This window comes from Odocoileus virginianus, chromosome 9, assembly GCF_023699985.2.
Source record: "Odocoileus virginianus isolate 20LAN1187 ecotype Illinois chromosome 9, Ovbor_1.2, whole genome shotgun sequence".
NCBI lineage: Eukaryota > Metazoa > Chordata > Mammalia > Artiodactyla > Cervidae > Odocoileus > Odocoileus virginianus.
In genome coordinates, this window is record NC_069682.1 from 49,690,528 (window position 1) to 49,717,011 (window position 26,484).

The 26,484-nt window shown below is 57.2% G+C and overlaps 1 protein-coding gene across 3 annotated transcripts in view; it reads right to left on the bottom strand.

Moving 5' to 3' along the window:
* MYT1 (myelin transcription factor 1) overlaps positions 1 to 26,484 on the bottom strand; it is a 62,433-nt gene that overhangs the window by 12,171 nt on the left and 23,778 nt on the right. The window contains exons 3-16 of one of the 3 annotated variants that reach the window (XM_020875362.2): positions 24,962 to 25,016; positions 23,939 to 23,969; positions 18,751 to 18,813; positions 17,790 to 18,037; positions 15,780 to 16,589; positions 14,447 to 14,581; positions 13,897 to 13,987; positions 12,746 to 12,859; positions 9,380 to 9,594; positions 7,323 to 7,447; positions 6,522 to 6,791; positions 3,353 to 3,507; positions 2,360 to 2,422; positions 2,177 to 2,245 (exon numbers count right to left, since the gene is read on the bottom strand). In XM_020875362.2, coding sequence (XP_020731021.2) covers positions 2,177 to 2,245; positions 2,360 to 2,422; positions 3,353 to 3,507; positions 6,522 to 6,791; positions 7,323 to 7,447; positions 9,380 to 9,594; positions 12,746 to 12,859; positions 13,897 to 13,987; positions 14,447 to 14,581; positions 15,780 to 16,589; positions 17,790 to 18,037; positions 18,751 to 18,813; positions 23,939 to 23,969; positions 24,962 to 25,016 — 2,444 coding nt within the window. Of the gene's footprint in view, positions 1 to 2,176; positions 2,246 to 2,359; positions 2,423 to 3,352; positions 3,508 to 6,521; positions 6,792 to 7,322; positions 7,511 to 9,379; positions 9,595 to 12,745; positions 12,860 to 13,896; positions 13,988 to 14,446; positions 14,582 to 15,779; positions 16,590 to 17,789; positions 18,038 to 18,750; positions 18,814 to 23,938; positions 23,970 to 24,961; positions 25,017 to 26,484 lie in introns of all 3 variants that reach the window. The other 2 variants (XM_070472381.1, XM_070472382.1) reach the window with 2 other exon arrangements.

Below are 26,484 nucleotides of genomic sequence, written 5' to 3' on the forward strand. Positions count from 1 at the left end.
CCCCCAACTTGTGCAGAGCTCCCCCATCACGGTCCAGCAGGGTGTGTGGCTGTGTTCATAAGCCCCACATGTGGAGTGGGCCATGTGGCCCAAGGCACTCAAGTCCCCAGATCCTGACCACATGGGACACTTGGAAGGAAAGAATAAATGCCCTTGGAATGTGATCAAAACACAGAAAACACTTCATCTGCGACTGTCACTGCACCCAAGTGTTGGTGGGGGGCCACCAAAGAAGACTCATTTGCGAGGCATGGCATGGGTGCCTTTGCCCCTCTGTGGATGGGTTACCTTCACCCAACACTGCCACAAAGCTGATCAAGGTGCCAGACGCCCACTGGGCAGGGGAAGGAGAGAAGAACAAGAGGGAGCCAGGGCACATCCATGCTGTGGCCTGAAGCAGGTGAGGAGTAGCCTCCACAGTAGGACCTCTGGGGGAAAAAGGGAGTTGGGGAGTGATATTTTTCATTCAAGGAACACTTTCCATCACCAACTTTCAAACAAATTTGGGTTACAGTTCTTCACAGGCTCTCCATCTCAGAAGGGCACTGACTCTCCTTATTGGCCACCTTTCTGAACCCAGACCAAGGACCAAGTCCATGTGTCACTTCCAGGAACCCTGACCAACTGCTCTACAGGAAAAGGGCTACTGAGGGCATGCGATCACTTCTAGAATTCCACCACTCTCAAGCTGGAAAACCACAGAAACTGATCAGTTAGAAAAGCAGGTTGAATTGGAAAAGAAAACAGGAGAAAGGATCATGAGAAAGACAGTAGAAGAAGAGAGGAAGGAAAGAGGGAAGAGGAGGGTGGGGAAGAGCATTCCAAGCCCACAGGCCTGAGGGTCGCATTGCATTTCTGGAGTTGGGCACTTGGGGTCAGCGAGTGCATGTGTGAACCTGCCTCAGAACATGCTAGTGTCAAAGCTGATAAAACTCCTGGAAACATGCTTCTGGTCATGAACTCTGCCCAGCCTCATCTGTGGGACTAGAAGACCTCACTGGTAAAACAGGTAACGACATGCTTCTCCTGGCTAGTAGGCCCAGACAGGCTCCCCAGAACCACAGAAGTGAGGCTGGCAGGATCCGCTGCTCAGACAGACCTGGAGCTTCCTGCCCGTTCTAAGTCAACACAGATCCCTGGAAGCTTCCAGCAGTAGTAGTTCCTCATCTTAAAGGCACCAGAGGCCCAGATCAGGCTAAGCTGGTGAAACCTGGCCTGGATGCAGGGCTCCCAACACAGAGGCCCAGAGTGGGAGAAATCCCCAGGAGAGGGAGCTACCTGAGGGGCCAAGAAGGGGTCTTCCTTCCACAACCTCGGTTCAGCCTGGGAGCACGGGGTCAGCACTATGTGGCTCAGGGCCACACCAGCCATGATGTCACAGCTCAACTAAAGGCATGAAATCAAAGGCCTTCACAATCCCCAACTCCAGCCCCAGAAGGACGCTGAGAGCCAGGAAACCTCTGGGCGCGTGCTCCTCGCTTGAACAAGGCTGTCAGCCACTGGGCTGCCTTGCCCAGGTGTCAGGGGCAGGAGGAGCAGAAGCAGAGAGCAGGCACAGCAAAAAGGAGGGGCGAGCATAGATGTGAGGCGTGGGGTGGGGGTGGGCACCAGGGGCCAAGACAGAAGCAGCTGGAAGGGGTGCAGGAGGAGGGACGAGCACGGAGTTTCTCGGCCATCACCAGCATCCAGTCCACTTAGCAAGAGCTACACAGCCTGCAGCCCTCTGAGCCACAACTAGACTCACAAGCCATGGCCAGTCTGGGAATTCTCCCAGATCTCCACGGCAGGGGAAAGCAGGCCCAGACAGCAGCCCATCAGGGGTCCTCAGGAGCCAGAGGCAGGTCCTACGTCCTGTTGGCCCTCCCGACCCTCAGCCCTCAGAGAGGCTGGCAGGGCCGAGGGGAGCACAGGACCCCGTAGCAGCCCTGGGCCTGAGGGGACAGGCAGACAGCAGTGCTCAGAGCAGAGAGAGACAGGCAGAGTGGCGAGAATCCCAGCCAAGCAGAATCAGCCCGTCCATGGCCCTGCCTCTCTGCCCCACGGCCCTGCGCCTCTGGCTGGGGCCGGCCTTGTGCCAGAGCCCTCGAGAAGGCTGATTTAGGCTGGAGCCTCATGAAAGGAGTGAGCAGAGCAACGAAGCCACCCCAGAGATGGGAGGCCAGGAGGGCAGACATACTTGAGGTCAGCAGAATGGGCAGCCATGAGGTTTCTGAGGCTCTTGTCAGCAAGAGGGCAACCAGAGAGGCTGAAAGAGAAGAGATGGGATATTGGGATGAGCCAAAGAGGGGGAGCAGAGCAGCAGAGGGAGAAGACCCACCACACAGCACCCAGGCCAGGCGGACCCAAGCGGGGGACGAACCTGCGGTGGGAGGCATAGTTCCCAGTGATGTGGCCACTGCCGTCACAACCAGGGGTAGGGCAGCTGGACAAAGGAAACAGAGTGTCAGATCAGAGAGCGAGGCACCCTGCCAGACCCGCCCCCAGGGCTGAGTCCATCAGGGAGGGCGGCGGCACCTGCTCCCTGCCCGTCTCGGAGCAGACCCTTCGCCTCCGCCTCTCCGACTGCAAGTTTCTCCCATACCACTCAGCTCAAGAAGGAAAAGGGAACCAAAGTGAAGCTCAACTTAAAGTCGAGATGCTCTGAAGCCCTCGCACTGTGCATGCACACGTGTCCACGCTTGTGGACAGGGCGGTGGGGGGCGCCTTCCTGATGTGGCGGGGCCTTCTCCAAGGACAAGACCCCAGCCAGAGCCATCCTGGGAGAGCCAGATACAGGGCAGGGGGAAGCTGGCGGTGTTTGGGGCATGAAGAGGAATCCCAGGGACAAACGCTGAGCAGAGGTGAGGACTGGATCACCTGTGGGGCAGGTGTCAGGCCTCTCACCATCCCCTAGGGGAGGTGGTGCTCAGTGGCAGTTAGCCAGCAGCTGGCCCCTCTCCAGTGGCATCTGGTTAAACTAGCTCTGGCTGCCAGGGCTGAGGGCACCGAGTCTAAGGCAGAGCACGCCGAGGACTGGCACACAGTGGGGACTCAGGAGGCATCCACTCCCCTCAGCCCTTGTCTGCTCTGTGGGCCAGATGAAGGCTCATCCTCACTCTTTATCACCCTGAAGGAGCAGGTTAGAGGCCAGCATGGTACAGGGGTGAGGGGAACCTGCCCTTCTGTCTGGCCCAGGAAGGTCCTAGTAGAGATGGCTCAGCCTCTGCCCACCAAGTTGGCCAGGGCAGGAGGGTGGTCAGCACAGGGCTGTGCAGGGGCTGACCCGGTCATCATAGGCTCCCACTAAGGTGTGCTCCTTTAAAGACTATAGAGGTCCCCTGGGGGGGTCCTGTCGTTCAAGGCGGGGACTTACGTGAGCAGCTCCTTCTTTATGTCCTTGGAGAGAAACTTCAGCTTAAAGTTGGCCAGGGTGACCTCCCCGGGGTACTTCCGCTCCTCAAAATTCTCCTCCGACACTTCCTGGTCATCTGCTTCAGAAGAAGCAAAAGAATGGGCTGCTGGCTCTGACTGCAAAAGACCAGCAGGGAGATGTTTTAACCAGCTGGCGGGGGCTGGGCGCCCAGCCCGGGGCTGAGGGAGAGGGGCCTTTCAGAACAGGGTCCACAGAGGCGTTTTCTGGAGTCTCCTGTCTTATGCACGCAGGAGTAAGACATACCCCCAAGATGCAGGAAGCAGCACCCAGAGGGGCTAGGGTGCTCCCTCACCTCAGCCACTGCTCCCGAGCTGACCCAGAAACGGGGAGACACGGATGCCACCCAGGCCGGCTGCTCTGACACCCTCCGTGGCCTCTGGCCTGTGTGTCACCTCCGGCCACCTGCCCTGGGTCACTTTCTGCACACCAGAGTGCACAGCTAGTGCAGCTCCTTTGGGGCTGTTACCACTGAGCGTGTCTGTTGAAATGCTATGAGGATGCGTGGTACAATGTACAAAGCATGATAGAAATAATCACAGCGACCTTAGAGCCATCTGGTCCTGTGGGCCCAGCCAGCACGATGATCTGACAGCAACAGGCACTTTAATAAGCACTTTGACCTCAAATGCAGGGTCCGGAAGTGTTCAGTTGCCACCCAAGAACAGGGCACTATGAACGCAGTGGTGAACAAGCACATTCCCTCCATCCAGGGCAGGGAAGACGTCCATGAGAGTCAGCAAGGTCAGTGCCCTACAGGTCAGTCTGCAACAGACCAATAGCCCCGGTGGTGGATCACGATTCAAGTCTCAGCACTTGCTGTGTGTCCCAGGCACGTTGTCCAACCTCCTGGGCACCACACGTTTAAGCTGGAAACAGTAGCAGGCCCTCCCAGGATGTCTGGGGCTGAGATGAGGAAAGGCCCCTGGTACCATGCGATGCTGTTGCTACTGTTACTACTGAACAAGGCACGGCTATGTGGACAAAGACCCTCAACATGAGTCCAGCCTTCAGGGGAAAAAAGGGCCTCCCAGAATCACAGGGGCAGAGGCAGCTCCAGAGCAAGAAGCACATCCCACAGGCCTATAGATGCAGGGGCTAAGGCTGTTTAGGGACATGAGGGGGCACTGCTACCAGAGTAGGGTGGGAGGTGATGCTAAAGGCTGGGGCAAGATGGTCAAGGAGCCTTGGGCAGAGCTAGAAAGAGAGTCTGAACAGGGAGTCCAGGCCACAGTAGATGGACTGGGAAGGCCTGATCCAGGGGGTGACCCAGTAGGACAGGGGCACCTGTGCCCAGGGCACAGGGGAGGAAAAGAAGGGCCTGGGGGTTAACCGAGGCTTCCCGCCAGAGAGTGGATGGTCAGCCATGGAGCACAGCAGCAGGCTTCCGTGGCCAGGCTCCCCAGGACCTCTGAGACCCAGGTCACCCACAGATGACACAATAGTCCTGGGAAGGGGTGAGGATGCTCAGAGGGCATGGGAAGGTGGGGCAGGACTGGGCGGGTGGCAGGGGGAAGTGGCCAGAGAGACCAGCCTGAGCTGGGGGCCAACGAAAGGGAAAGGACCACTGGAGAGGTCAAGGGGAGACAAGGTCACAGGCACAGAACTGAACAAGGGTGACAGCAGATGTGGGGACATAGCCCTGGTGACCCCAACAGGAACAGAAGGGCCCCACCGGGCCTCAGGCATGGCCCCATTAGCAGAGAGAAGCCCTCCTGCCAGCCCCCACGGACCCTCAGCCAGCCTCCCTACCCCAGGGGCTCATGCTGAGAGAAGTATCCCTCTTCTGAGCCTTGACATTGAGTTGCTGCCATATGACTGAGCCAGATGACCTAGATGTAAACCAGGTAGCTCCTCTGTAAAGTAGGGGTGCATGTGAGGCCGGTAGATGGAGGAACCTGGCCACCCCTGAAGATGAAACTGTAGAGAGGGTGGGTTCTCAGAGTAGAATCCTCACCACCACTGCTCCTCCTCTGCAGGGATCTGCCCCTACCCCCTGCCTGCCAAGGGGCTGGCTCCACCCACATACCGCCCTGCTCTCCACCAGGCTGGCCCTGCCCAGACACAGCCATTCCAGGGGCCTCCTGGTTCTACTTCAGTGTCCCTAGTGGTAAAGAGCTGCCAATGCAGGAGACACAAAAGACTCAGGTTCGATCCCTGGGTCAGGAAGATCCCCTGGAGAAGGGCACTGGCAACCCACACCAGTATTCTTGCCTGGAGAATCCCATGGACAGAGGAGCCTGGAGGGCTACAGTCAACGGGGTCACAAAGAATCAGACACGACTTAGCACACACTCAGGGATCTAACCCCCTCACCCTCCTGGAAGTGGGAGCTGGCAGGCAGGGAAGGGCTGGGAGGGAACCCTCAGGCCTGTCCACACTATGCAGAGCCTGCCTGGAGTTGTACCCTCAGAGCAGAGTTCTGCTGTGCTGGAAGCCCCGCCCCCCCATCAGCCCCACCTTGAGTGGGTGGAGTCACCAGGAAGGGAATGTTCCAGCAGCCTCCAGGCTATGGAAGGGTCAACACAGAGGCCTGGCTTGCCGCTCCTTAGCAGGCAGAACTGCTCTGGGACTCAGACCACTGGCTGCCAGAGGTGCTTTTGAGGCCAGGCGTTTTCTCCTGCCTCTGTCCAGGGAACCAGGCGCCTGCAGTGTCCTGGGCATGGTGAGGAGAGGCTGCCACCAGAGTTCAGGGTGTCCCTCATCTGGACAGCAGCCTGGTGGGAGGCCCACGAAACCGAGGAATTTGAGGTCATTCCTGAATCATCCTCCGAGCCCCCCACCGTGGGCTCCTGTCTTCTCCACACTCTTGGAGAGCCACACTGCTGCTGACCACAAATGCTCCAGAGGTGAGAAGACCACCTCCCTCTTGGAGGGGACAAGGCCACAAACTGAACCAATGGTGAAAACACCTCCAGGAAGGTGGACTTAGCTGCCCAAAGCAGGCAGAACCCTGCGTGGAAATGGGTAGGACCCATAGAGCCTCTACCTGGAGATGCCTGCGTGTTTCTCCCGACCCTTGGGTAAGGCAAGCTGACCGCCAGTGCCTGCTCGATCCCCGCCTCCCCTCACCATCCGACAGCTCTGGACCTCCCACCTGGACAGCACCCACCTCCTCAGGCTCCTCCTCTCGTGGGCGGCTGGGCTTAGTGTAGTCCAGAGGCCGGTCCCACTCATCCTGGCGGGAAGCGTGGCTGGACGGGGGTGAGGTCAGGGAGCTGCTGGGGGCGCTGGTACTGCTCTGGCGCTGGCAGGCATCAGGTGACTTCACGCCAGGGCTGCTGCTGCTGCTGCTCCCGCTGGGGAAAGTGTTCTCCCGCCTGCGGTGCTTGTGCATGCTCAAGTCCAGAGTTCCGTTCTCATCCACCTCAATTTCCACGGCCTGCATTGCAAAGGCAACGTCTAGGTTAGACACCATCCCCTCCCACATGTACATTATGACCCCTTACTCAGCTCACCAGAAGCCCAGACAGTGTTTCCCTCCAAAGGGAACAGGGCCAAAAAGAAGAGAAGAGCCTCTGAGAAGAAAGTATCCTGAAGCTGACATGGACTCACTCTACCCACTCCCTCAAGGCCTCCAGCCCATAAAACCAGCCCCAGCACATGGCCACCGGTGTGGGCACAGGAACACGTGGAAGCCAGTGGAAGCGTGCATCCTGGTAGATGCGGGAACAGGTGTGTACAGCCGCTTGGCGCCCTTAGGCACAGCGCGTGGTGCTCAGGGAGGGGGGACCATCCAGTGTCTTTGGCCAGCAGGGTCAGTGGTCAGGAGGGAGAAAAGGAAAGAGTGGTACTCCCCTCATAGACGCTGGGTTTGCTGAGCCTGCTTTGTGCAGGCTGCATATAGTCCTGACTGCAAACCCCACCCACCTTCTCTGCCTCAGAAGGGGCTCCCAGCAGGAGTCTCACCCACCTTGCTGGGCAGGTCCTGTGGCTTCGTGCTGAGGTTCTCAGGCATCTCCCAGCAGCGCGTGGAGAGGTTCAGGATGGCAGTGGCAGCCATGTGTGCGGCCTCTGCGTCGTGGGCGTAGTCGAAGCCTGCAGAAGAGGATGAGGTGCAGGGGCTGGGCCTGGGGGGAGAGGCCTTTGGGAAAGGTTTGGCTGTAAAAAGGGAACAACAGCAGGCTGATATACAACACGAATGGGAGGTGTCCACAAAGACACACAGGGGAGCTTTAGGGTGGCTGGGGGCTTTGAGCACAGTTGTGTGAAGGTGGGCCTAGGGCTGGGTCATCCACCCACTGCCGTGAGCTCGCATACCCCAATCCGCCCCCATCCTTGTTGGGTATTGAGAAGGCCACTTCTGTCTTGACCATAACTTGGGCAGAAAGGGCAAAGACAGGCTAGCATCCCTGATATTGCAAACAGAACAAGTTATCTATTGGCAAAAGCTTATTGAGAGACTAAAGTCTGTAAATAGGAAGAGTGTCTGCAGTGTCACTCAAGTAGGCAAATTTTGTCACAATATCTCAAAAGGCTGATTTTGGTGTCACCTCCTCAATAGCCACAGCTTTAGTAAATAACACTGTTGCTCAAATATAATGATGCGAAGAGTTGACTCACTGGAAAAGACCCTCATGCTGGGAAAGACTGAAGGCAAAAGGAGAAGGGGGCAGCAGAGGATAAGATTTAGATAGGATCACTAACTCAATGGACAGGAATCGGAGCAAACTCGGGAGTTAGTGGAGGACAGAGGAGCCTGGCATGCTGCAGTCCATGGGATTGCAAAGAGTTGGACGGGGCTTAGCTACGGAACAACAACAGAACATGAAACATGAAAGCATAAAATGTCATATTTTCTAATAACTGTGCTATAACCATAAGATCACTCTCAGGTATGATTTCTGAGTAATCACAATATCACCAGCAAATTTCCAGTGCCCCAGCATAAGTGGGTGCCTTGCATGAAGCCCTCTCCTAACAAGTTGGAGAGATGCCTGCACTCCAGCTGGCCATTGTATTGATCAGTGTTTCTAGTATGAACTCGTAGGAAACTCATCATTGCTGATTTTGGCGTCTGAACATCCATCATGAGCTGCCAGTTCCAATCTTATGTACACTGGGGCAGTTTTCCATTTTGTAGGTATTATGCAAGCTAATTGGCTTGCAACTCACAAATTAGTGTAATAAGTGACCAAAAAAAGACAGGGGACTTCCCTGGTGGTCCAGTGGTTGAGAGTCTACCTGCCAATGCAGAAGACACAGGTTTGATCCCTAGTCTGGGAAGATTCCATATGCTGAGGAGCAACTAAGCTGGTGTGCCACAACTACTGAGCACATGCTCTTGAGCTCTCAAGCTGCAACTACTGAAACCCGCACACCTAGAGCCTGTGCTCCGCAACAAAAGCCACCACAGTGAGAAGCCTGTTCACTGCAACAAAGAATAGCCCCTGCTCGCCACAACTAGAGAAAGCCTGCCCAGCAACAAAGAACCAGTGCAACCTAAGTATATAAATAATTTTTTAGAAAGACAGGAAAGCGTGTTCTCAAAGGTTTGTAGGAATGAATTTTGTTAGTGCAAGCACACAGAAATTTTGTTGCTAATATTACAAGTGGCATACTGTATCCAGCAAGATGGTCCCTGTCTAAGTATCTGTGGGGTATCCAGGCTCAGTACAGTGGTTCTCCCGAGACCTCCACCCCTGAGCTAGAATAAACTGCCTGGAAAAGGACAGCCGGGGAGGGCACACTCATAGGGTAAACCATGTCAGCGATGTTGAGCTTAACTCTTTGGACATGCACACCATAACACACGGGTTTTATTTCAATGTGTAGTGAGGAGACACATCCAGTTTGATGATGAAGGTGAAGGCTGCAACATGGGTGAGACACAGACTCTGATAAAGTCACCACGGTAGACTGGAACAGCTGGGGCCCCAGATGGAGAGTTCCTATATGCTCCTGGGGAAGGGTTCCTCCTCCTCTGCCCCTCAGACCCTACACCACCTGAGAGTAGTTTCCCCAACTTACATTTAAAGGCTTTCGGTGAGGTTTCGCTGGTCTGAATCTTTGGGGCAAGCATGCGCTTACCAAAAACCTGAGCATCAAAACTTGCGTAGTCAAAGGTGACCTTGGAGAACTTCTCCAGCTCCTTGGCCAGGTTGGCCCTGGGTGTGGTGGGGGCCACGCTGGGCCGGTAGCTTCCGTATGGAGGGACCTCAAGCTGCTTCACGAAGCACATGGGCCTGAGGTGCAGGATGGAGATGAGAAGCATGAAGATAGGGCACAAGGACCCTGTGCTGTTCAACCCAGCACCCTCTACCATGGCCTAGCCCAACCATCCCTCAGAGGCCAGTGTGGACTGAGACCCAGGCAGGCCCTCCCCTGCCCACTACTACAGGGTGCCCGTGGGATGTTCAGGAAGAACTGCCACGGGGAAGAAGCACTAGGAGACTTGAAGAAACAGCACGTCTCCCCTTGCAGACAGCATCAGCCAGAGGAGGGGAAAAGGAGAGCTGGTTTCTGAGCCCTTGGCCGGGAGCCCCAGAGAAACATCTTTAGGGTAGTGGGCAGTCAAGATGGAGTTCTGGTGGTAGAATAACTTGTTAATACAATTCCTCAGACAGGGGGGAGTGGGGGCACCTGGAGGGGACATGGGGGTGTTTCTGAGAATCAGCCTCAGGGCAGAGTGACTCTACTCTTTGAAGGGAGGGGTCTAGCCCTCCACTGTCCTCTGCTTAAAGTCGCTTAAGACGACCCTGGAGGATCTGCAGTGGGTTAAGGAGAGGCATGAAAGCAGTGCTGCAAGCATTCAGTCAATGTTGCTGGAGCTCTGGAAGAGCTCCGATTTTTAAATGTACAAGAGATGGTGTGGAGACACCAGCCTCCACAGCCCAGGGACCAGGGCAGGAGCAAGACCAGCAGAAGATAAAGGCCACGGGATCTGTACCATTCCAGTGAGGGACTCAGAGAGAAGAAAAGCAAAGGAGGCCTCTAGAGCCAAGCAGTGACTTCACTCTGGAAAGTGTGGAATTAAGAAGGACCAATGGAGAGGCCCCGAGGTGCCAAGCACTGGAAGAACTTGAGCATGACCCAAAAAGAGGAGCCTGTTGCTAAGAAGACCCCAGAACCACGATAAGGCCAGCTCTGAGGGGCCTTGGGAAAGCGATGCCACCAGAGCACGAGTAGGCTCTCCTCCTCCACTCTGAACTGGTCAGTGCATCTGAGAAGTTGCTGGCGAGCTCTCAGGTACCCTCAAGGAAAGATGAGGCCTAAACTTAATGCCTGCACCATGTTTGGGTGGCTTCCTCAGCCCGGGCTTCGTCCAGCAGCAGACTCAGTGTCCGTGATGCCAGCAAAACTTTTTTAAGATTATCTGCACACCCCAGAGTACAATACCCAAAACGTGGCTACACAGAACGCATGGAGCCTGGGTGGAAGGCTCCAGCATCTTGGCCGCAGCTGCTACCATCAGGGCTCCTCAGCAAGGGCGCAGGAAACAAACTGTCACTGCCTCGTCCAAGCCTCACGAGAAATTCAAGTCGATAAGACTGTTGTCTCATTTTTACAGGGGAAAAAACTGCAGTCACCTTCCTGGGACACCACCTCCACGTTCAGCACCTGTTTGGCCCCAAGACTGGCTTTCCCAAGCCTTACCTGCCTGGTGGTTTGACATTTTGTCAGTGACTTGGATCAAGTTAGGAAAATTGACAAGAAGCTAGAAGGAACAGGGATAAGATAGAGAAAAGAAGCAGTTTCCTGGATGAAAGAAGCCAAATGGAGCACAGGGCGCCCAAGGACTGGGCTGCAAGGGCTCCCCAGTGCGGGAGGGTGGGCCCCGCACAGAGACTCCTCACACACCACCCTCCGAAGCCAAGGTGTGCAGCTCAATCCTTGGTCTGAGTGTCCACCAGGCACCTGCCAAGGAAGGGACAGGTGGGTCTCCAGACCAAGGTCTATGCTGTGCCCCATGCTCACAACTGCTGAGCACTGAGCTTGCACAGGGTGTGGTGGCCCTGGTCTCCCAAACTCTTCTGTCTATGACAGATGTAGAACAGGAGTCTGGAGGAGAGGACCTGTGAGTTCTAGCTCCTTCGAGACAAGGGAGCAAGGAGTCCATCGAGCAAGGACACGGTGGGGGAGAATCCCCCAGCATGGTGGGCGCCAGGGAACTGGTCCCCCTGGGAGGAGATTCTGAAGGTAGGCTGGCCAGAGGGGGGACATGTGGCCTTAGGAAAGTTCCCCAGCCTCTGGCCTTCCTTGTGACACCAATGGGGGCTTGTGGGTGAGGTTGCACAAAGCAGATTCATTCTGAATGGCCTTTCAGAAGCCCTCTCATCAATAAGCCACATCTGCAGGCACACATGCACACACACACTCACAGACACTCACACACACGCACCTAAACACACAGCACCTCAGGGGTCATGGGGGTGGCACTCTGGAGGGCGCCTCTTCCCAGTCCAGGGTTTTAGCCCTCAGCTGGTACAGCCCACTCTCCAAACAGAACCAGAATCTCCACAAAAAAATCCTGAATCATCCAGCAGTAATATCAATACCCTCAGAGAGAGCAAGGCAAGGGCAGCCTTGTGGGTGTTGGTGCCCCCAAAACTGCTAGGAAACACCAGTATACACATGCACACCCGCACACACATGCATACACACATGCACACACATGTACATTGTGCACACATATGTGCGCTTGCACATACTATACATACATGTGTGCACACATTCATGCACACACTCATGCACACACATGCAGCTGCAGAAAGACTAGATGCTCCCTGGGCATTTCGGGAGGCAGCCCCTGAAATCAAGCAGAACCTTACAGGGCTTTCCTGGAACAAAAGCCCCTCTGTGTCCCCATTTCTAGTTTGTAGGAAAAAGGCTGTAAGCCCCCTCAAGCTTCCAGGTTCCAAAGAGCAAGTCAGTCAACTAAGAGGACAACAGAGTCACAACAGGGCTCCTAGTTCCTCTGGAAGAGACAGAGGGAACAATCTGACACGTATCTGAGTCGCTCTGCAGAAACTAAGACACTTGCCCAGTGGTGATGACATGCCAACCACAAGCCTGTGGACCCCAGAATGTTAGAATAGTAAGGTTGAGATTCCTGAAACATCCCCTACCACCTCACCATCAGCCGATCAGAAAGTCCACAAGCTATTATGCATCTCAAGCCCTCTTCCCTCACATTCTAAAGACCTCACCAGAAAGCCAATGGGAGGTTGAATGTTCTGAGCACCAGTCACCCATTCTCCTTCCATAGCTTTTGTAATAAACTTTTCTCTGCTCCAAACTCCAACCCAGTTTTGGTTTGTCTGGCCTCACTATATGTTGGGCAGACGAACCTGGGTCCAAGAACACCCCTCTGGGTCTGTGGCTCATGTCACTCACCTGAGGATCCGATCCGAATTGGAGCTATTCTTGGAAGGCTCTCCTGGCTGTGGCTGTTGCTTCTCATGAGATTTGGCTAATTTTTCGGCAGCAGCAATGGGACATCCAGACAAACTAGAGACAGGACAGGAGGACAGCTGAGCCCTTCTCCAGGCCCCACCCATCTAAGCCAGGAGCCAGACACCAGCAGGCGCCCAGGGAAGGCTATCATTCCTATAGAGGGGGCTTTTCCCCAGCTCTGTCCTCAGCCCTCAAAGCACCTGCTGCTCACTCAGTTTCTGTTTTTGGAAATTCTAAGCCAATGACACACGGAGACAAAATGCATCCTAAAGTTCTTAGAGGCTCTGGACGAAGGTATCTCCTCTGGATGGGTCTGGGGGATGGGCCTGCCTCTCACCCTGCTCCTCTCCCCTCACCACCAACCAGAGCTGCTCAAATTCTGTCACCCACAGGCCATAAACTGGGTGCTGACCCTGGAGGACACGGACCACCAGGGTCACAGCAGAAGGGCACAGGTCCTTCCCGGGGAAGCACCTAATCCAAGACACCATGGATACAGCTTTGACTGTTAGAACTAAGAAGCTGATCGACCAGGGGAGGTGACATCATCACATCAATGCTGGGGAGTTCAGCCTCTTCTCAGTGATTGGACCTCAAAGACTCTGGCCATCCCTTCAGCTGAGCGTCACTCACTGGAGCAAAGGTACCTGCTGCCACGGCCACAGCTGCCCAGGGCTCGGGGAAGCAGCGGCCAGAAGACAGCAGACAATGGAAGTACCAGGGTCTCAGCACCCCACAGAGCAACCAGGCTTAGGCCCAGGTGCTGAGGTTGTGCCCTAAGCAAGAGCTAGTGTCCAGAAGCTTCCCGAATCTCCGCAGGTCAGGGTCCCCACCCGGCTCTCCCCCAGGCTGCAGGCGCCCATTCCTCCAGGCGCACTCTGGTCTTTCAGCATCCCCTCAGAGTGGCACCAGTGACCACCCCTCCAGGTGCTGCTCTGCGCCCACCAAAGGTCTGTCCTGACCTTGCACTCACCCCAAAGAGCGGCACACAGGGGGACCTGTCACATGTCAAGCCTGAGACATGTGCCAGGTTGTGGCACCTACGGCATGCCCCCGCCACCACCCTCACCGTGCCCAGCCCAGCCCCATACCTTCTGTGCGTGTTACGGTTGCTGTTCACGTGGCCCTGGCCTGTGCAGCCAGGAGTGGGGCACTTGAGCACGTTCTCGTGCATGGCCAGGACTGCAAGACAACCGGGGGGGAGCCAGTGAGCACCTCCCTCCATGGAGCATGCAGGGGCCCCAGGCCCGGCTCAGACAGAGAACCCCTCCCACGGTGGCCCTGGCTCCCTAGGGCAGAAACCAGTTCAGCCTTACAACGTCCCTCCTCTCAACTTGCTGCCCCTCACACGGAAGCAAGGACAGCCTTTCTCCTTCTGAGCCCTCAGCACACAGAAAGTGGCCCCTCCCCAGCTCCGGAGCCCAGTCTCCCCTCCTGTGTCCATGGCCTGGCTTCCTGGGGACCTGATCCAGGCTGCCATCTCCAGGTGAACACTGGACGCTCCACGTCCCCATGCTTGTGGGGCTCAAGTATGGGCTTCAGGACATTCCGGATCAGAGAGACAGGGCTCTGTGTGGCCATTCCCCAACGTGGGCACCATCCAAACACCAGAGGCAGCCCGAGCCATGCAGAGCTACTCACTCTCCGGGGGGATCCTGTCCTTGTGGGGGCAGCCAGACAGGCTGCGGTGGTGTGGGTACAGCCCAGTGACATGGCCGGTGCCATCACAGCCTGGTGTCGGACACTTGATCTCACGCTTTTCAGTTCTTGAGGGATCTAAACACACAGAGCCTCTGGGTCAGAGGGCAGCCAGGAAGCTGGGGGGTAGTGGTGAGCTGGGAGCGGGTAGTGCAGCTCACAAGCCTTCACTCTGGCTGTCCAGAGAGGAGAATGACCAGACCACCCAAGAGCCCGAAAGGCACCAGGGCTGGACAGCAAGGGGATACTAGAGGGACTGTCCAGGGTGTCTAAGTGGAAAAGCCCACAGATGATGAAAACCCACAAACAGTGGGACTGCAGCCCTTTGAGGAAGACCACCTAGATGGCGGCTGGTGCCCTCTGCCCTGTCCTGCTAGTGTCCTGCGCAGCCCCAGGCCTCCACAGAGAGGTAAAGATGTGCAGCAACATCCCTGCCAGGACTCGTCCTTCATGTTGACATGAAAGGGGGAGACAGAAGCTAAGTAACTCACCGAAAATGAAACTGCTCAGTCACGTCCAACTTTTTTGAGACCTCATGGACTGGAGCCCGGAAGGCTCCTCCGTCCATAGAATTTTAGGCAAGAATACTGGAGTGGGTTGCCATTTCCTTCTCCAGGGGGTCTTCCCAACCTGGTGATAGAACCCAGGTCTCCCACATTGCAGGCAGACTCTTTAAGGTCTGAGCCACAAGGGAATCAAAGCAGCTAATAAAGCAGTTAGGCAGAAACCTAACCCCAAATCTCAGCTACTAACTTCATTAAGCCTCTGCAGGCCAGAGAGATCACTGTAAGTCTGGGGGCAAAAGGGAAGACCTCTCAGTATACACATGGTCCCCAGGGCATAGCCAGTGTCCCAGGGAAACTTCCAATGGAGCCGTCACCCCCTTTTATAGAATGCAGAAATCACGGACCATGCTCAGAATGCCCACCCCAAGGAGGGCAGGGCCACTGGGGGCTCTGCCTGATTCAAATGGGAGGAGGTTGTCCTTTGACCCCCAGGCATGCAGGGGCTCACAAACCTCTCCCAGGCATCACCCTCCTGAGCTCGCTGCCACTGGCCTCTGTCTAGGGCTCTTGGGCACCTGTGCCTCAGGCATCAGGGTCCCTGAGGACCAGTGCCAATGCCCTTCTAGTGCTCCCAGCCCTGCCTCCTGCCATAAGACCACAGTCTGTGTCTGTCTGGCCAACATTCCCCACCTCCCATGACCCCCAGCCAGTGAAATCCTCAGGGCATGTCCATGGGTCCCGGGCTGCCCATCCCTGGGAGTCCAGCCTACCTTTGCTGCAGTAGTTCTTCCGGGCAGCGTCCAGGGGCCTCGCTGCCTTCCCTGGCTCGCCCGGGCCCAGTGGGCCTTGCTCGGCAGGTGGGCATCCCGGCTCACAGACAGCCCGCACCTGCTCGGCCTTCAGGGCAATGGCCTGCTCCAGGAGGCCCAGGTTGCCACGGGTCATCATGTCGTACATCTCCGACTCGTCTGTGACCGCAGACTTCTGGGAGCGCGAGTCCTCATCTTTGCCGTCATCGGACCGCACCTCCACCAGGACGGAGTACCCGGGCTTGGGGCTGGGAGGCACCGGGCCCCGGGGCTGAGGGCTCTTTGGGGCAGGGACGTGGGGGGCATCCTCCTGGCAGATTACATCGGGCGGGGCCTCCTCCTCGTCTTCCTCGTCCTCCTCGTCATCTTCTTCCTCCTCGTCATCTTCCTCCTCCTCTTCCTCTTCCTCCTCGTTGCCCAGGGTCACTTTCTGCTTGCTGGATGCCTCACTGGCCACACTCTCCAGAGACTGGGGACACGGCTCCTGGGAGCGCTCACTGGTGACTTCAATCACCTCCTCCACGTCCTCCGGCTGGATAAAGTCCTCCTTCTCCCCCTCATCACTGGTGGCTTCTTCCTCAGCCTCCTGAACTAGGCCTGGCGTGGCCACCTGGCCTGAGTCTCCGCCAACCAGGGTCTCTTCAGCGATTTGGCCCAAATTTAGGAGAGAAGTTGCGATGATTTCCTGATAGCTGCTGTAGCTGCCCTTGGAGGAGCCCGAGGGGCTGCTGATGGGATTGGATCCAAAATGCGCCTTTATTGGGCTCCTTCCTACACAAAATCAGAAACCATATGGGAGGCACATGGGAACAGGGTTGGGGGGAGTGTGTCTCCAGGCCACTGGCTCTGGTTCCTTCACCGCACTCCACCACAGCCAGAGGACACCAGACCCCAGAAACAGAATCGACATAGCCGTTTTTGTCTGCCTGGAGAAATCACTGCTGTACTTTTGAAACTAAGATTTACTCTGATATTTTTGATTAACAGTCCTCCCTGTTATGTGTACTTTTTTAAATCAGGCAAATCTGCATTTCATAAAATGGAGCCTAAAGAATGCATAAGACTTTTTAACACTGTTTCATAACTGAGAAGCAGCAAAAGCTGTTTTTAAAGGTTAAATCATTTCATCACTGTGGCTGAGATGCAGTGGGTGCTCACCACACCCGGGCCCCCTGGGTGGTGGATAAGGACCCCAGGATGTGAGAGCCAGCCCGCCTGCTCCCCCTTCAGGAGGGCTGAGCCAGAGCACAGAGCTCCCTCCTGTGTAAGGAAGCCAGGAGGCCAAGTCCCTGACCCGGCACCCTCTCAGGCACAGCCAGGTCCCCAACAGGGAGGCGGGTTGCAAGAAGTCTCCCTACAGTGGCTCTAAAGTGAAGTCAGAATCCACCCCAGATCCCATAAGGGGAGAACACCAGAAACATGAATGTATTGGAGAGGAGGGTTTGGGCCTCCAGCCTCTGCCACACCCCCAGGACCCCACAGTTGGCAGGGTCTCAGGACACAGACATGCCCTACCTTCACACTAGTGATGGCCAAGAACTGGGGGCCCTGCAGGGAAGAAGGTCACAGGAGGGAGACCCCCCCAGTTCTCACTGCCCGGCCTAGCTTCCCTGGACACCCCCACCATCTCCCTTAATGCCAAGCAGACCCCTGCCCCCCAACCAGGTGGCTCTTTTGGGGCCAAGTGGGGCGGGTCTGTCCAAGACCACCCCATACAGACCCACAGCCACATCCATCTGTCCGTCTGTCTGTCACACATGCAGACAGACACACATCCAAAAGCACAGTGTTCACACACAGACCCTGAGCCCCCAGAGCCGGCCCCTCCCCAGGAAGTCCCAAATGTTGGACAAGAGGCACTTGTTCTCAGCAGGGCTTCCTGGCTCGCGGGAGCCCTGCCCGCCCACAGGCTGCGATTCTCCGGGGCCACACTAAGCGCCTTTATTCAGGGGAGACAGAGCAACAAAGCACCTTCAGCTGGCTCGGGGCGATGAATCTCCTCCTGTCCCGACGCCTCGGCCTCGTCCTCCTCCACAGTTCCTTCCGATTCATCAGAAACAGAGGCGTCCTTCACCTCAGCATCCTCGCTGCCGTCACTGTCCACGCCGTAGCCCTCGTCCAGAGCCAGCTTCAGCGGGGGTGCCTTCCGCTTGGACCCCAGGTGCTCGGCCTCGGGGCCCTCTAGCTTCCTCTTCTTGGCCAGAGGGCAGCTCTGCAGACTGGTAGGGAGGAGGCCGGGCCCCCCCTCATCAGCATCTCCCAGTCCCCCGACCCTTCACCCTCTGCAGCTCTTCCCCTATCCTGAAAATTTCTCTTTGCCTCTCATCACCACCCTCCACCAAAACCCAAAAGCAAGACTGGCAGATCGATGTGTTCAAAATTTTACAGTAAGTGTCCACATTAAAAAGCACCAGATTGTGTTTTAAATTTCACTTCCTGCTTGTCTGGGGAGGCCTAACCTCAGGGGGCCCTGTCCATGCAAGAGTCACCCGCTCTGGGTTGGCTGGGGATGGGGGCTGGCCCAGGCTACTCTGCCCCATGCCCACCATCCCCAGGAGCACCCAGGGCTTTCTTTTCCACCTCCAGACCCTTCCCACCCTCCCCCTCCCCCTGAACCGGGCACCACAGTCAGAGGCCCCTGAGGTCCAGTGGGACCCTGAGACCCCCAGGAGGACAGCAGTGAAAACAGTCACCCCACCGTGTGCTGGCTCTGTTCTGGGTTCACCCACAAGGCCTCCTTCAGCCTCAGAGCAGCCCCACTGGGGAGACACCCAGAAAGGCTCAGGGTTGCACGGGGGGCCACCAGGGCTCATCTGCCCAGAGCAGAGGGGGATAGTTCTGCCCACAGAGGGTCACAGAGCAGGAGAGGAGCTCCACCCCCTCAGCCCAACCTCTTTCCCAGGAACCCATTGAGGGCCCGCCAGCTCCTCACCTTCGGTGCCTGGAGTACTTGCCACGGATATGCCCCGAGCCCGTGCATCCGGGGGTGGGACAGCTGGGAGGAGACAAGCGGGAGCAGTCACCTGGGGGTGGCCCCGTGTGGAATGGGGACAGGGTCAGAATCTCACCCCAGACTGTCCCCCCGGGGAGTAGAAGATTGTCTCCAAACAGTTCATCTTAGGACAGCTGCTTGCAGTTTGCAAAAAATTAATGAAATAACTCACCCTATTTAAATAAATGAATGGCTCATTACAGTCTCATGAGTGTGTTTAATTAAAGCTCTGTGTGTACGAGATCAAGGCAGGATTCCTTTTTCCACGATGAGTCTCCCCACTGCAGGCAAGCCACCACCAGATTTTTCAGGGGGCTGGGGAGCAGGGCCCTCGAGGTGCTCCCAGAACCAGCACCTGAGTCTGGCCCACGGGCAAAGCACAAACATGGGATTCTCTGTGGCCTTCACGAGGCTGCGGGGCCCGGCCAAGACTGCCCTGTGCTGGCTCACTAGGCGGCGCCCACAGACAGGAACAACTCTGCAAACATGCAGCCTTGACCTAAGCCACAGGCGCCCGCTGGAGGTAGGCATGGTGTGGTGGCAAAGACCCCACTCCAGAACCTGCAGCCTGCTGCTGAGGGAGGTGAAGCCAAGAGGGCGGATGACCCAGGAGCTGCCATGAGACCTCAGGGGCAGAGGGGCTTGGGGGATGATGCCTGGCCTCTAGCAGCAGCTCCCATCCCGGGGACAGAAGCGAGAGCCCAGGAGTCCCGCTCCTTCTACAACTTCTGTCTCCCCACCAACCAGACTCTGGGAACCGCTCATCAGGGCTCAGCCCACCCCACCCACTTCCCTGCGAGTCAGCTCCCCAGGACTGTGAGGCATTCAAGGCCAGTGTCCAGTGGGCTTGGGGGCATGTGCAAGGAACCAGGACAGCAAGGAGCTGACATCACCTGTGTTGTGGAGCAGCAGATGAATGCTGGCAAGATGGAGAGGCCATGGTGGGAGGAGGGGGAGCCCCAGCTTCTCCTGGGAGGGGTCGCTCCAAGGTGCCCTCCATCCAAGGACGGACAAGCTTGTCATCACCAGGTCTGAGCCCCCACCTCCGATCAGGCTCTCCCGGAGCCAAGGAAGGAAAGGTGTGGACACTGACACCTGTGGGCTCCTGGGGCCCAGAAGAGTTCACCACTGTGGCCTCTGTCCAGACACACTGATTGATCACCCACGTGACTACAGAGGACCGTGGGGTCCCACCGGCTGGCAGGCCACCCTGGCTGATGGACCAGCGAGAAACAGAACAGTCTGTGCTAGCAGAACCCTGTCCCCCAGCTCAGCGGCAGCCTTTGGGGGAGCCAGGGGGGCTGCAGGGGACGCACCCTGCAGCCCCCCATGATGGCGCCACTGAGGCTCATCTCCTGGCATTTAAAAGGAGAGATGAAAGGAGACAGGGTGGAGAGGAAGAGCAAAGGGGAGGGGGGAGGGGGGAGGGGAGCGTGTGGACTTTCCTGTGCGTTTCCTTTCCAGACCCAGAGGACTTCTGCCGCCCACGGCCTCTCATTCTGAAATCCATGCCCCACACTTGCTGCCACTTTCTCAAGTACTAGCGTTAAGACTCCACAAAAGCTCCTTGTTATTGGGGATTTGAAGCTGAGGTCCCAATTAGTCGATTAGTCAGAGTTAATCAGGCAATTAGGTGCCAGCTGCTGTGGTACTGGCACTACCCCCAAACACATCACCTGCTCAAAGCCACACCTCCGCCCCCCAGTTCAGAGGCGCCTGGCTTCCAGCCCCGAGGGCCAGCTCCTCCCAGGGCAGCAGGCCAGGCGTGTGCCCACGTGTGCTGAGCCGCCAAGGGGCACTCTGGGAGAGGAAGTGGAAGAAACCCCTCCCTATGTGGCAGCCAAGACAGCACCCATGGAAAGTGACGTGAGGCCAGTCAGGGCCCCAGGGTGCAGTGCCAGCAGGTCACACTGGGGGCACCTGTGCTTTTAGGGTGCCCTCCATGTGTTTGGGGCCAGAGGGCGGGGTGAAGCACCAGCTCTGGTCCAGGCCTCTGAGGCCTAGCCCCCCAGCATGGGGGACCCTGCTGGGCCCTCCCCCGACTTCCCAATCTGGCTCCAAGTGTGGCAGAGGCGCTCCCGGAGGGCCTGACCTCAGTTAGCACTGAGTGGGGTCAGGCACCGGCCCAGGGGGCTCTGAGCATAAATGGTAGGTCTCAGGCCAAGGCAGAGGCGCCCATCCCAGCAGGAGCCCTTTAAGGGACTGGATTCTCTCCGGCCCCCTGGAGGCAGGTAGAGGGCTCCCTACTCCTGTCTGTCTCCTTAGTGGGAGCTGGCTGGTGGCTCAAGGAGAAGGCCCTCAGGTGAGGACAGGTGGGCTGGGAACCAGGGCATAGGCAGGACAAACAGGCGTCTCTCATGGAGGAGGGAGACACCCCAAGAGCGCTCCGAGAGGGGCCCACCCACTTCCTTCCCTCCTATCCCGCCTCCCGCAGCTGTGGGACAGCAGATGAGCCCATGGAGACAAGGGACGGGGTCTGCTAGTTCTCCACTGGCACAAAGGGAAAGGCCAACAGACCTCTCGTCTTCTCTCAGGGACTCGCCTCAAGTCAGAGCAAGAGCTGACGGGCTACTGAGGGGGCAGCGGAGAGTCCTGATCTGTCCTGGCTTGTGTCCTAGCAACCACGATGCAAGAGCAAGCTGCTCCCGGGGTCTCTGCTTGAGCGGAGGAAGGGGCCACTGTTGGGGGGGAGGGAGCCCCACAGGCTCTGGATCCACAGGTTCAAGTCCCATGGGGACAGCTTCCCCGTGACCCGTCCTCCCATCAGGTGATTCCTCTGCCGTCCCAGGGGCGAGTCTGCTCCACGGGTCATTCTCCCTGGGCCAGCACCCGCCACGAAGGCCCCACCACAAAGGCTCTGCCAGAATGGGGGCTCATCTGCTTGTCCCACCACAGGATCTGGTGTGCCCAGAGGAGGAGTCTGGCTTGCGGCACCTGTCCCTGCCCACGGGCTGAACACCCACCCTCAGTGCATTGCTCAGGTCTGAGAGGCACGTTCCAGGTGCACCACGTATGGCTCCTTAGCACAGAGGAGCCATTTTCCTCCGAGCGTCGATTCTTGGATGGCTGAGAACATTGTCACTAGAACATTTCTCCCCAGTTTCCCCATCAGACTGCATACGGGTCTCACCCTTACCAAGTAAACAGGGTGAGACCACGAGATCAACAAAGGTGCGTAAAACCTGGATGGTCACACGATCCCTTACACTGGTTGTGTACACAGATTTCAAAACAAACCTGTTTTGGGGTCACTTTGGCTTCAAAGTTTCAAGAGAAACCTAGCCCTTGGGGTTTGCCTTTCCAACTTCCTCCCTTACTGTATCTGTTGCCAAAAGTAACTGCTGTTACTGAAGCTCAAGTCCTGTGCACAGCCTCCTCCCCCTTGCTGTCCCCAGGAGGTCCTCAGACAAACGTCACATGGCCCCAGGGGAGCAGTGCATCCTCCAGGAGACCTGCTGTCCAGCCTGTGCTCCTCTGAGCACCACGCAGGGTCCCTCCAGGGGCTCACCCACAGGTCCCAACCCTCCAGGCAGCTCCCAGGGGCCTGGCTTGGCTTCTGTCCCCACCCACCCCATCCTCCAGCCATGCGACCACAACCAGTCTTCATGTAGGAGGGTGTGTGATTCAACTCTTCTGACTGCATGAACTGTCATACTCTGAGCCTCAGTTTCCCCACTTCACACGTGGGGCCACACCACCCCCAGCCAATACGTCCATGAGAGTCGAGAGTCCCTGAGCTCAGACAGCACGGTGCAGCCACTGCAGCGCCTTCCACACGTGGGGTTCTGAGCACCCGTCCCAGGCCCTCTGCCCTCCCGCCTCCACAATACAGCCTCAGAGGCTAGAGACATGCTGGCATGTTTAGGGTCCTCATTTTCCTGACTGGCAAAGGCCAACCACTTGATTACTGCCTGGTGAAGAATAAGATGGGCCAGCCCCAGCTGTGCTCACTGTCCAGTGAGAGCCTTCACCCCTGAGAATATGGACGTGGCCAATGCCCTGGGCCCGCACCGCTCCGTGGAGAGAGTTACTCCAGGAAGGGGCAGCAGCCCCACAGAAGAGCAGCCCCTCCTTCAGTGTCTAGAAAGCTCTGTCTGTCTCCAGCCACCAGTCTGGAAGCCCACAGACCTGCCTTCGGGGTGTGGGTGTCACGCCTGACCCCACCGCACGGGCAGAGCAGCCCCAGGGGCAGGAGGAGCACTCGGAGGCTCTCCATCCCTCCAAGTGGCCTTGGGCAGATAACCTCAGTCACAAGTGGAAGTCTGGCACCAGCTCCCGGGATGTTTATAGAATTGGACCAGGTACACTGGGGCCCTCCCTGCTTTCTCTAGTGCTCTGACCCAGTTGTGTCGGCACGACCTTTCTTCAGAAAAGGGGGGTGTGGGAGGCTGGTATTATTGGTCACTTACTGGACACTGTTCGCTGGAGCTCTGTTTGGGCAAAACGGCCCAGGGCTGGTGGGGAGACCCAAGGAAGAGCCTAGATCCACAGAACCTCTGGTCCAAAGGTCAAGTGGGTGGTGCTGGGCGGCACAGACACTGCAGGGGGCAGGGCTGGTTGGTCTCTCTGGCCTCCCCAAGCCCCTCCCACGCCCCACACACAAAGCCTTTGGCCAAGCGCAGGACAGATGCCAGCAGACAGGGCAGTCTGCCTCCAGCGAAGAGGGCCGGCCCCTCCTGCTTCAACCAGCAAAGTCCTGAGCGTCTGTCCTCCCTCCTGCTCAGGATGTGCCCTGTGAGACCGGCCTGGGATCTGGAAAGTCACAGGGCTCGGCCAACACACAGGCCACTGCTGCTCTCGGCCCAGTGGAAGCCTCGGGCGTGGGACAGCTGGACCCTTGTCTCTGGTCAAGGAGCCACTAAGACAGCACCTTGTCGCTGGCTGAGGATCACGGGGACAGGAGGTCCCGGGACCAGTGTGAGCACCGCTGTGCGCCTGCGCAAGGCTGGCTGCATGGTGGCACCAGCACGCAGGGCAAGAGGACGGGGCAGAGTGAGGACACTGGACTCAGGCCAGGAGGGAAGGCTCCTCGTCACAGAAAGCAGGGGGCTGAGGGGCAGCCGGTCAATTCCAAGTGCCCAGCAGGCCATTCAGGACAAAGGGGGTCACCGCGAGCAGCACATCTTACCTGAGGTCAGCTCCTGTGGGCTCCAGGGGAGCTGAGTGAGAGAAAGAGAAACAGGGAACTTGTGTGCAGGTAGAATGGAAAAGGCACATTGTCCTACAGCACAAGTGGGGTGAAGCGTGGAGGCAATTCCCCTGATACCAAAACCACACGTTCCCTGGCCTCCTGGAATGTCCCCTGGGGTCTAGTGAATCCACGGTCCCTGAAGCCGGTGCTCCTGCCAGACCCTCCCTGGGAGCTCCTGGATTTACAGACTCAGACAGAGGCGCCACACAAGACACTCTGTGGGCCGTCCGGGCAGGACAGGATCTCTTTCTCTAATTGCATGAAGAAGTGAGTTTCTGGTCAGAAACCCCCCAGCAGATAAAGCAGGACAAAGAAGAGAAGGTGGCCCAAGCAACTGGTCCCTCAGGGATGGGCCACTGGGGCAAAAACGTCAGGAGTCTGATCGGCAGACATAAGAAGCAGACACAAGGGCGCCTGGCCCCTCCTTGAGAGCCACCCATACACAGGAGCAGCATGTACCCTGTGGTGTTGGGGAGGTGAGGCTGGCCAAGGGGTCAGGGCTCGATCCCTGAAGAGCAAGAAGGGCCTCAGCCCCTCTCCCCACCCCACTGCCAGTTCCACCAATGACATCCCCACCCGTTCCAGCACCAAGACTAATATCCCAGGAACAGAGAGACTGGTGATGCAAGGCTGGCGGCCTTTCCTTTCCAAACAGAGCAGGTCTAGCACAGCTTTGCTTCCCCTCTGGAGAGCTGGGTCTGCTCCTCATTTCCACCCCAGCAGGTGCCTCTGGGCCAAAAGCCTCCCTGGTAACCCTCTCAGGCAGCCCGAGGCTGAGGAGGCCTGAAACCACCAGGTACCTGGAGCCCCAGGTGCCCAGAGCAGGGGAGGCCCATCCCAGAGCCGAGGCACTGCTCCAGGACTCTATTCTCCTGAGGACAGCTGCTGGGAGTGGCATTTATAGCTTCAGGACCCGGGACTCTTGGCCAGAGTCAGCTGGGACAGGAGGGCAGCACTCACCTCGGAGGGCCTTGGATCTTGTACGAGCTCTCTTTTCATCATTTTCTAAGCTCATCTGCAAGTAAAAACAACCGCGCTGTTAACAGGACCCAGCAGAACCACCCCTGTGTCTGCAGTGTGGCCTATGCCATCTTCTGGCTCCATCATCGCTGATGCCTGTGAATCTGACCCAGGAGACAAGGAACGGCTCATAGGGCAGGAACGACCTGAGAACCAGGAGCAGCAGGTGAGGCATGGTGCTTCTGGGAGGAGACCGTGGGCCCGAGCATGTCCCCCATCTCCTGCCCCCAGGTTCACATCAGAGGAGGAAGCCTCACCCACTAAACCTTTGTTACTTTCACGACGTCGTAACTCACAGTCTCCTGGTGACAGTGCCCGCCACAGACTCTGATCCCACCGTGCTGAGAGCCCGGCTTTCACCCACAGTTGTTGATCCTGGCACACAAGGACTGTCTTATTAGAAACGGGCACCTGGGACCTGAGCAGAACTCCATGAAGCTTCAAGTGGATGGCTCCACTCTCTACTGGGTGCCGTCCAGGGAGATCCCGGGGACACAGTCTGAGTTTGGGGACCTGGCCACTCATACATGAGATGGGGTGCTCCCCACAGCCAGGGGTTTTCAGGCAACACTGCCCAGTGGAATAGAGTATCAGTCACCCACATCATTTAAACTTTCCTAAAAGCCACCTTAAAAGCATAAAAAGAAATGGGTGGAATTGATTTTAAATCTTACTTAGTCCAATCTATCCAAAACATTATCATTTCAACAGTATCAATAGAAAAAATTATGACTGGGATTTTTGTTTAATGCTGACTCTTAGAGATCCTGCACATCTCCTGGACTCACAGCTTATCTGAGTTCGATCAGCCACGTGCCATGGCGCAGGCTCTGGGGGTGGGAAGGAGTCAGGGGTGAGAGCCAGGCTGGGGTAGGAGTGCAGGCTAAGGGGTCATCTGGACCCGACCTGCAGGTCACCCTCCCAGAGAAGCCAATTCCCCCAGGAAAGAGTGAGTGGAGCCCCAGAGAGGGTGGGTGCCCCACACAATCCAGACCCTCATGTCACCCAACCATCTGCCCGAGCCCATCAGAGCTCCCGCCCCCCATTCTCTGCCCCAGACCCACTTCCATAGGAATGCTGCCCACACTGTCCTTCAGGGAGTGGAGGCAGAACCCTGGAAGGGGAGGGATGCCCCCAGGGGCACAGGTCATCACAGAGAATCCTCAGCCTGGGTCTGGGCAGGAGGTAGGAGGGGCCTTTACCCAGCAGCTGTGCCCTGTGGCCAGGAAGGGGAGGAAGCCGCCCCCACCCTCCTGCCACTGCATGACCATCAGAGCAAAGCCAGATGCCCAGAAGGGAGCAGCAGAGAGGGGCTTTGTCCCCCAGAAACCAGCACAGGTCCAGTATCTACGGTCCCACCCTTCCCATGGACCCCCCAGTTCATAAGTTGGAACTTGCAAAGGGAGCCCCCCTGCCCCTGAGCAGCATGAGCATACACGTGATTTGTTAAGGACGAAAAATCA